The sequence below is a fragment of the Neodiprion lecontei genome, chromosome 3 (assembly GCF_021901455.1).
Source record: "Neodiprion lecontei isolate iyNeoLeco1 chromosome 3, iyNeoLeco1.1, whole genome shotgun sequence".
NCBI classification, from domain to species: Eukaryota; Metazoa; Arthropoda; class Insecta; order Hymenoptera; family Diprionidae; genus Neodiprion; species Neodiprion lecontei.
In genome coordinates, this window is record NC_060262.1 from 26,612,524 (window position 1) to 26,623,992 (window position 11,469).

An 11,469-nucleotide genomic window follows, 5' to 3' on the forward strand; every position below is an offset into this window, starting at 1 on the left:
ATATCCCCCAATTCGTTTGGAGGTATATCTTTATTCTATACTTCTTACTCTCTCTTCCCCCCCCCCCCCTCTCTCTCTCTCTGCGTATTTCAATAGGTGCACGAACGTTCAGAACTTTTCTAATTTTCATTTTCCACGTACTTCGTCCGGACGGCCGCCGGGGCTTCGACCCCCGTTCTTCAGATATGATCGTGTACCTACTCCAAACGTAATTATACTCCGTCGGGAGAATTAAAAAGGACAGTGAAAAAAAGGAGGGCAGGGGTAAAAGAAGAGAGAAAAAAAAAATCAGAGGGAAGAGGGAAAAAGAAATGACGAATTTCCGACACCCTTGTACGGCTGTTGTGTGCGGATGTGCGTATATAAGCGGACCGACTCTGCACCCCTCGTAATATAACTGGCTTCAATGCTATCGCGGCCCTTTTGTACACGAACATGCGCACGGTGGGGAAAATATTAAAAGAGCGACGCACCCCTTTGATTAATCATGTCCACTCGGATTCACAGATGGATGAACGCACAAGCGGATGAACGGGCGAATGGACCCCACGCCCTTCCGAATGCCATTCAATTCAATTATATTTTTGTCGGATTTCTGTACAATTCGTTCAAGATTAAAGAGCTATGGTTCCATTCGCGTGTTGTACACGCGCCTAATTGTTCCTCCTCGTTAATAACCGATGATTAACCCTCGCGTATCCATATTTTTCGTCATATCCGGACTAGATTTCGGGAAGTTCAAAACGGGCGGGGAGGGAAATCCGGGCTGCGACAAGCATCTAGGAGAGGGGGCGTCGCACGGTTCAAAGTCCATTCGGGGGCGGTTCGCCAACTCTGCAAGGATGTTTCCGGCCGATCTTATCTTTATGAGCTCACCGATTCGTGCGCTATCTGGAGCCATCTAACTTCAAATATCTCCTTCTTTCATCCCCTCATACTTTTCGGTTCTATTATCACCAAACGGTTAAAGAAGCACGACGGAGAAGAAGAAGAAGAAGAAGGGAACGAAGGGCTGCACCGACGGCCACTGCATGGAAACTCACCCTCAAAGAAAAATATGCTACTTTTGCGAGCTTCGATCCTTGGTTCCTTTATGCTTCGCGATGACGTATATATACTTTATATAATATTATATATGTACCGTACCGAAGGCCTATCGCCGAAGCCCCGAACTAGGCACTACGAACCATGTTGATAACCAGGACAAAGGTTCAATCTGCGTAGAGATCTTCTGCGCGAATTAATCCATATGTATATTACGTATATAATATGTTATATACGCTACCTTTGCATGCGAAGCGTATTCGTGATTATAATTTGGTTATATCGTATCGCGTAATTCCCATATCTTTTCACAAGAATAGCCATTGTTGTTGGCTGTTCAAGATAGATGATACCGATTTTACAAGCTCGGCATAATCGGGCATGTGATCTCTTAACACAAATCATTTGAAGATACACTGTGAATCATTACGTATCGACAATTACCAATACGAAAAACTTTTTTTTTTCTTTTGCAATTCACGAATAACGATTGTCATTAGGTTATCTGTATCGAACTTCGAATTTACGGATTGCTTCGAGTTGAGTTTCAGTGGATAGAGCTGAGATTGGCGGAAAGGTTGTTATATTCAGTTGAATAGAGATTTGAGGATCGTAAACGGTCGTTCGGAATTGGCATTCACGTAAAGCAGGAACGACGAGCCTCACCCAGAAGAGATGAGCATCGTTTCATTATCGCTTTCACGGTGAACTTAGATAATACCATTCATTAAAACTTTTTACTCTTGACTCGAAATTCGTCATTATTCCTAAGTGACCATTTAGATTGGAAACGTTCAATTACGATATCGCCCTGCAGAAAAGTCGAAATTTCATAATGAAACTTTACCTGATAAAGGAACTCGTTTCGAAAGATTGCCGCGCAGGGCAATCAGCTCGCGGATAACAAAGCAGACCAATGTCCTTCCATAATATGATTCCCCTGAAGGGATAAATTTGCGAGCCCATTCATTGCTTCCATATCTTTTCCAACACCCAACTTCGAACTCGTACACGTATTTAACACGTGACTCTGCTCCTTCCGCAGGCTTTGTCTCATTCGACAATCCGGCGAGTGCACAGGCGGCGATCCAGTCGATGAACGGCTTCCAGATTGGGATGAAGCGGCTGAAGGTCCAACTGAAAAGGCCCAAGGATGCCAACCGGCCGTACTAACCCACGTCCTAGCCTAGACAATCTGGCCGGGTCGCGCCCTACGTCATAAGCTACAGGGTAAGTTAATCCAACCCTACAAGCCGATTTATAATAATATATAATATATATAATATAAGATATATAATAAGTTTTTGAGCCGATGATCTCGCGTTGCAATCGTAAAAGATATCGAAATCACTCTCGAATGCATGTCAGAGGGGATGAATGGAGTAGAGGCATGAATTGTAACAGAATGTACTAGAGTGAAGAAGAAGTAAAAGTGCTGTTTTCAATATTTGCAAGATCCGTTATACGTAACGGAGTCATTCAGTTTTCGTAACCAAATATAGCAAGAGGAATAAAATTGTGTCTAAGCTACTTCTTTTTATTATGGATATTTATTTATTTATAATATTTTACTTCTGGTATATATTCTATAGAGGTGCAAGAGCACCTGTGCATAGACACCAGAATTGGTATAATACATACATGTACAGTTTATACAGGTATTATTAGCTATGTAGTGTATTATTAGCTATGTAGTGTACTGTTCAAAACATTGAGACTTGCGCTTGGGTGAAATTGATCCTCAATGCTCGGTGATAAATTTGCCACGATGCATTGAAGCAATTACAGATTCGTAGAGGATTGACGAATCAACTGATAGGGTTTTCTTTCGAGGTGAAGGTTTTAAAAATAAATAGTATAAGTCGACGTGGTCACCTTGTTTCCCATCCAACCGCTTAGAGAATTAATGTTTGGTCGTTCGGACGTGGTATCGATAACGGAGTGTGACTGGATCGGATTCGAGATAGAGTTTTCTTATTTTTCCAGATGCTGCACGATAGAGCGAGCCCTACGGACGCTCGACGATCAGATGTGATGAGTTTGAATCATCGCTACGATGTTCCCCACCGTAACAACCTAGTATACTAGTTAGTTAATTCTTAGAGGTTAGTAGAAAGCTTAATTATTACCTACCCAAGGATGACACAAGGGTCGAGGAGGAATGTGGAATTAGGATATGGGAAGATTATTTATATCACATATACCACTAACATATTAATAAATAATTATACTCTCATACTAATAACTTATTATACCAATTATTATGATATAAGTGACGCAAGGAGCATATACAGGTGCTGCGCTTTCGCGCAGGTGACAGCTAGTCATTACATTGTACGATAAGCCGATCAATTTTTTTTTCTCATAACATGACATTATAAGGTATAGTAGATTTTATATACCGTTGCAAGGATTTAAAAGAAAAAAAAATTAACAAAAAAACAAAAAAAAAGAACAAAAAAAAAAACGATAAGAATTAAAAATCAAACTGAACGGTCCTGAACGACTGCAGTTTTTCATGTTACAAATGGCAGGCAACTTTTTCGAGAACAGAATCAGCCTCAGCGCGATACGCGTCCTTTCGAACACTATACATACATACATACATATAGACTGATGTGACGAAAATTGATCGCTAATGTTTTTTTGGTACGTTGTGAGAACCCAACTGAATATTGAATTGATTCGATTCAATGCAAACGTGTACGATATGTACATTGACAAAACTGCAGAGTTGTATAGACCATTTTTGCCAATCAGTACGGTACAGTATAGCAAATAGGCAGACAATTGACAATGCGTGAATAACGTTGACGAAGAAGTATTAAAGGATAAATGGAGAAGGAGCGAGATACAGGGAAGACAATATTCCACGAGATTTTTGTTGAAGTATGGAGGTTGAAGATGCCGCGGACCGCAGGGTGAAAATTATATTATATATTATCATTTTGTTCCGACCGGTTGCATAGCCCGAGAAATTCCAACTAGGCTGTGATTGAAAAGAACAAATCAATGTTTTTTCTTGCAAACGGAAGTTTTCGTCTTTATTCGTGGAAAGTTCGACCGTATTGAACAATGAAAAATCAATGTCGTGGTGTCTCGATGATGGAAATATAAATATAACATAACGTGTATCAAGTTCTAAAATGCATATACATGTGGAACGTACATAATTTCGGTCTATTTATTGTGTTTCTAAGGGATAACTTCGCTTATTATCAATTTAAATCAATGATGTTTGTAAATTTGGGAAAAACAGGTGAAAAATAGAACATCACAACATTATTAATAATGATAATACAAACATATGGATATTGTTCGCGCCCGGTCACCCCACAAAACGCGGAATCTTCGTCTACGAACTTCAAGATCGTTTACTGGTAAGATCAAATCGTTAGTATCTCGAAAGTTGAAAATTGGCATAGGACAAGAAAAGGTGAAGTGGAAAAAAAAATCAGCGAATTTCGAATGAAACCACGGGCAGAAAATTTTTCTTGCACGATACAATCGAGAGGAGGGAAAAAAATTGTTAATAATAACTATAACAATAACAATAATAACAATAACAATAACAATAAATAATAATAATAATAATAATAATAATAATAATAATAATAATAATAATAATAATAATAATAATAATAATAATAATAATAATAATAATAATAATAATAATAATAATAATAATAATAATAATAATAATAATAATAATAATAAAGTAACAGTAATAATAATAATAAAATCACAGTAATAATAATAATGATAATAACAATGATGATGATGATGATGATGATGACGATGCAACAACAAAATAGCATATAAAAATGGGAAAGAAAAAAAAATCTAATCTAGCGGAATAATCAACCAAAGTACCAACTACTAATTTAACTCAAAAAGAAAAAAAAGAAAAAAATTATTATACATACATCATAAATATAACGTACGTTTAAAAAAAAAAAACAAAAAAAAAAAACAAAACAAAACTAGAGACTAGTAAATTATTATATAGTTTTAGCCAATTCACGCGAATGAAAATAAACAAAGGCAAAAAATAAAAAAATGGAATAAAATGAAACAAAACTTTGTTAGCAAAAAAGCGAGTAAGCTATATATTATGCAACTTGCATTCATATATTATGTATACATATATATACGAGTATATATGATGTATAAGGCTAGTTGCCCACTAACATGACTACGACTATACCTATCTAATAATAAGAATAATAACAATAACAATAATAATATTACTAATAATATTACTAATAACAATAACAGTAATAGTAGTAGTAGTAGTAGTAGTAGTAGTAGTAGTAGTAGTAGCAGTAGTAGCAGTAGCAGTAGTAGCAGTAGCAGTAATAATAATAATAATAATAATAATAATAATAATAATAATAATAATAATAGTAATAATAGTAATAATAATAATAATAATAATATATTAATAATATAATATAATATTAATAATATAACAATAATAATAAAATGTTAATAATCATGATAACGATAACGATAATAATAATGATGACGATGATGATGATGATGGTAAAAAAAGATGCATACGGTATCTATGTATACGTATATATACATATGTCAACTGTATACGTATATATGTGTGTATGTGTAAATGTATATATAGATTATCTGTATGTATATATTTGAATATTGACTAGGATATATACAGATACATAATATTGTACGTATATACAATGCATATATACACTATTATACATATATATATATATATATATATACGAAACGGAAGGGGAGAGTGGCACCTTTTATTTGCGCCTCGTTATTCTGAGCTCTGGCACATTCCGAGCGACACAAGCTCAGGGTTAGGCCTAGCCGATGACCCCAATCTACGTGTAACCGGCACTCGCCTGAGCATGTATACATAATTTCAATTATTTATGGAAATGAAAACTGAACTTCAAGATTCACAAGGGTGAACGTATTAAACACGGGCATAACGTATGAACAAAAATGAGAATTTGCAGACGCAATTACGGAATTTATTGTGGTTATCGATTGGTTTCATTATGTTACATAATATATTCATACATATTTATACATAACTCATACACAACACACGCATACCACACACACGCACACACACATGTTCTTGTCACTTTTGGTAAGTTAAATACACAATAACAATAACAGTAATGATAATAATAATAATAATGATGATGATGACGATGATGATGATGATGATTATGATGATGGTGATGATGATGATGATGATGATGATGATGATGATGATGATGATAATGATAATAACAACAATAATAACAACAATAATAAAATAATATTAACAACAATAATGAAAACGGTTAGTATACCAAAGAATTAGCGAAGACTTCGCCACATTACACGATAAGTCATCTACATATGATATAGACCGTATTATATATCCCTATTGTATAATTGAAGACATATATGTCCGTGTGCATCTATGCGATATATAGGTAACAAAAGTTAAGAAAATAAGTAAACAAAATGTGTATAAATATATGCGTACCTACTTATATATATATATACATATATAAAATTTCAGCACTTAATTTCCCATATGATATTGAATGAGTAAAGCAACATATAATAATGGGCTTATACACTGTAGGAGATAATAATGTAACTATCAATTATATAACATAAGATCGGGAAAGTGGAAAAATGAATAAAAATAATAATAAATAAACAAATAAACGAATACCTATCGTATAGGATTTTGAATAAAACCACATAGAGCCATTTAGCGTAGCCAGGTTTCTTGGAGTAAACAGTCGAGTTACAACAGACGGGTATAAATGACTCATTCATATAGACAGACACTGAGAAAACGCGATATTGGTGCGTATAAGGATTATATATGAGGTATTCCACACCATTTCACCTAATCGGTGAAGGTCACCGACGTTGATCTTGGTGTCAATTTTTTTCTCAATTCGTCTATCGAAAAAAAACACGTGTTCGGCCGTTTTTCGATTAGGCAACCTGTGTCGATTTTATGAATTTTCCGATTTTTCAACTTTTTCGAAACAGACTTTTTTCAACTGGCTCTATCTTCAAGAGCTTTCATTCTTTTCAAAAACTGATACAAGTATAAAATGTGTCAATAAGTCCGAGCTTTCTGAAAAAAATTTTTGAAAATTTTTTGAATTCCGACACCTTCGATTTTCCTGAAACTTTTTACTTGCATTCGACCAGTTACAATCAAGTTTTCCTCCGAAGGAAATTATGGACTTCCGATTCGTTCGGGAGTTACACCATCATAAGTGCCGAAAAATTGGAAATATCTTACGGAAATCAATCTTAACTTCAATCAGACAAGTTTTTATGTTATTAAAATACATGTTTGCTGAGAAAAAAAACTTTTCGGAATATCCCAAACAATATAAATAAAAACGAAATCACGATTTTTCTTTTCTATGCCAAATATATTTTCAGGTAGAAAATTTCTAAATATGGGTGTTTTTTTTTGTTTTGCTTCCTCATAGAGGAAGCTTTGTTTCCGTGAAAATTTTTTTTTTTTTTGAGATTTTCATGCCAATGTTTTCAAAATGTCTTAAGACGTTGAAAAATACATTTTTTTTTTTGATTTTCCGTAAGTATGTGTGTGTGTGTGTGTGTGTGACAAAAATGGTTGTACGCTCTCTAACTTTCGTAAATTTCAAGCTATGGTTATAATTTTTTTTGCACAAATTGGGTAGCGTACGAGATCGATCGGTATTGAATTTGACAGGAATCCCTCAAGGGATGTTCTTTTTTTTCGATAGACGAATTGAGAAAAAAATTGACACCAAGATCGGCGTCGGTGACCTTCACAGATTAGGTGAAATGGTGTGGAATACCTCATATATATACTCGTATATAATTAGTTCTTACCAGAGCAGCTTTCAAATTAACTCAGACGCACGGGGCTTCAGCTTGCTGAATAGCGATACCTATAATTATTACATATACATACTACTAGAGACGTGGTTTCTCTCGATGGATTTTATCGATTTAGTTGGTTTCGAGACGTTACATGAATCGTAAGTGTCGCCTCTGTAGCCGCAGCATAATTACGCGATTAATTCAACGTTTATTGTACCGCAACGAATATTATCGAATATTTATCGACCGGATTTCAAATCTTCACGTAGCTCGAATACATTGAATCTATGAGTAATAGACAACTTCCCCGTTGAACAATATATTTAAATAAAAAGACAGCCGCGATCGATTCTGGCACTGCATATCGTGTGTGTCAAGAAATTTCTCGCTTTTATAAATCGCCACTTGATCGTTCGTAATGAAGTTCTACGATGCGGTCGTATCTCCATCCTACAGAAACCATGAAACACGTTGTCTGTTCGGAGAAACAAAAACAAAAATGTGTGAAACGAAAAAAAAAAATACGCTCGCCCCTCACCCTAAACAAAATACCTGGTCAAAAATGCAAAGTCAAAAACAAACAGACACAGGTATAATGCTTCGACGCAAGCACCAAATGATAATATCACTACAATATAAGCTTTTAAAGTAATACAAGTTTAATCGTATGTAAACAAAATTAAAAAAATAACTATAAGGGTAATAATAAAAATAAGAATATTAATAATAATATTAATAATAATAATAATAATAATAATAATAAAATTAATACGAAAATAATATTAATTATTACATTAAACACAATAATAATATTAATACGAATAATAATAATAATAGCAGCAACAACAACAACAACAATACTAATAATAATAATAATAATAATAATAATAATATAATAGTAATAATAATGATACAACCGATAATACTGATAACCTACAATAATGTAAATCCAAGATATTTGATGATATAAAAAGAAAAAAAAAAAAAAAAAAACTATTTTATCCAGAAAGAAGTTTTTGCTACAACCGAGTAGTGTGCATACTGCTAATATACATACATGTGTGAAATAATCGATGTAAAGAGAAATATTACTTACCATTCTAATATATGAAAATAATAATGATTATAAATATGGGCAACAGGTGATCAGTGAGGAATCAACTTTGGATTTATTTTTACATGATACACACATAGCGAAAATATAGAATTTCGCATTCGTCTTACTGAATTTATACGGTTATACGGATCTCGATGAAACGACACGTTCGCGAATCAAGGTCAACTTTGACTCACCTACCTGACTACTTAACCTATATATATATATGTATATGTACACGTGCCCACACTCTCGCATATATATATATATACATGATATAACGTAATACACGATACAGTCGAAACGTCGTCGATGCTCGAAGCGGGCACCGGCATCGAGTAATTAATATTCGCTGTCGCGAAGCCGCAAGTAATTCGTGCGGGAAGATTCCATAACATATAATATCCTTAACGTTTAGCCGGAAGATAAAGAAAAATATGATTTGCCAGTTACGTCAAAGCACAACTTTGCTCTGCGAGTCATTAATATTATTATACATATGAATGAATATTTCAGAATCACGTGAGCAGAGAGTTAAACTAATTTTCCGACATCCACTCTCGTATATACATATGATGACCGCCACGTAGGGCAGACTTATAAACGGTTAGCAGGAAAAATAATAATAATAATAATAATAATAACAAAGTAAAATCACATAAACCAAAATCCGCGCTGTCATAGCGACGCGCACACATATTGACTGTTTCTGTAATAATAATTTATTGTACATGACTTTTGACATGCTGACTCTGCAGGCTGCAGTATTTATGCCGGATTTCAGTGGCAGCTAGCTAACAAAAAAAAAAAAAAAAAAAACGCAGAACGAAGAATATGAGGAACACAGGGAAGGGATGGTTGAACAAAAAATAAAAAATAAAGATAAAGATAAGGAATTAAAAATATTCAAATCCCTTGTATACACTACTACTGTACTGTTTTGTAACGCGTAATTATTATATTACTGTTACAGTCCCAATTTAAATGGAATTAAATTGGACTCATAATAAGTCACAACACAGTCGACGCAAGTCCCGACCGTGTCTGTGATTCTAGGAAACAGGGTATGTTTTTTGCAATTATTTGCGCAACTTATAAAATCGCGTGACAAAGAAAAAAAAAAAAAAGAATATTTAAATGACGAGGTATAAAAAAAATAAAATAAAATAAAATAAAACGGCAAAAAAAAAAAAAAAAAAGTAATGATGAGAAACAAAAACGACGCGTCTTTTCCTTACTAAAGTCATTGCCACTGTATCTACTACTATACTGCTATACTATTTTTCATTAGACATTGCTACACAGGTTGCGAGTGTACAAAATTCGAGAATAGATGGAACTTAAGGGAGTGTCATGGTCGATTTTAACGTTGACGTACATATATCTCAATATCGAAGTCCACGTACCTCAAACGCGAAGAAGAGGTTAACGGTTTCATTCTATACGCAATTCCGAACAAAAACACTCAAATGCATTGTTATTCAACGCAGAAATAAAGAAATAGCATGGATTCTACGAATTTACAATATTACGGTTTTGTTAAAACCATGGCATTTCTTTATTTCTGCGTCAAATGAAAATGCATCAAAGTGCTTTTGTACAGAATTGTGTACAAAATGGGGCTGTACAACCCTTTTTTGCGTTTTAAATACGCGGACTTTGGTATTTGGAGATATATACGACAACGTCGAAATCCACCAGGGTGCCCCCTTAATTGACCAATATACGACGCCAATCAGCCTGCTATTTTCGGAATTTGTACCGACTCGCCCCATGTACGGATAAACTTAACGCTTGCAAATATATCTGATCATTGCATCAATTACGCGAAACTTATATATGTATATTGTATATCATCTTCACAGCTGAAGTCGAATATGGAGAGGATCAAGTGCGCGTTTTTCTTTTTATCATAAATTTAAGACGATTCCTGGTTTATCGAAAGGTCCGTAGTTTCGTCCCTCTTTGTGCACTTGGCTCCTGTCAATTCGAGAGCACTCTTCATAGTAAGTCGAACCTCGCTCTCTCGTCAATCCGGTGTACAGAAGAGTTCTGCTTCATGCGATATCTATAATGTCCAACATACAGTGTAGAAGATTATGAGTGAAAAGATTTATTTTATCCTCTGTCATATATTTACAATTTTTCATTTTTTTATTTTATTCTCTTGTAGCTGAAATTTTCGACAAGTATTTTCCACTCATTCTAAACCATACTCGGGTACTTGTAATTTCACAAACACATGGTGTATATAATATATTATATTATACACATATGCCGGACACATAGATGTGTTTGAGCTATCGCTCAAGACCTTAAATATGCGATCAGCTCATCCCACGCGGCATCCGTACATCTACAAGTCCGTATACTTATTACACATACATACATACATACATCTGATACATCTAGTAATGGCAGGCATCGATTTTATTAATTTTTGCATA

At 34.4% G+C, this 11,469-nt stretch overlaps 1 protein-coding gene across 17 annotated transcripts in view; it reads left to right on the forward strand.

Moving 5' to 3' along the window:
• Window positions 1-3,532, forward strand: part of LOC107223939 (CUGBP Elav-like family member 4) — a 530,321-nt gene extending 526,789 nt beyond the window's left edge. For all 17 annotated transcript variants that reach the window (XM_046733417.1, XM_046733411.1, XM_046733414.1 and 14 more), the window contains 2 exons: window positions 2,090-2,274; window positions 3,031-3,532. In XM_046733417.1, the coding sequence (XP_046589373.1) occupies window positions 2,090-2,217 (128 nt within the window). In that variant the 3' untranslated portion in view covers window positions 2,218-2,274; window positions 3,031-3,532. The remainder of the gene's footprint in view (window positions 1-2,089; window positions 2,275-3,030) is intronic.
• Window positions 3,533-11,469: the final 7,937 nt, after the last annotated feature.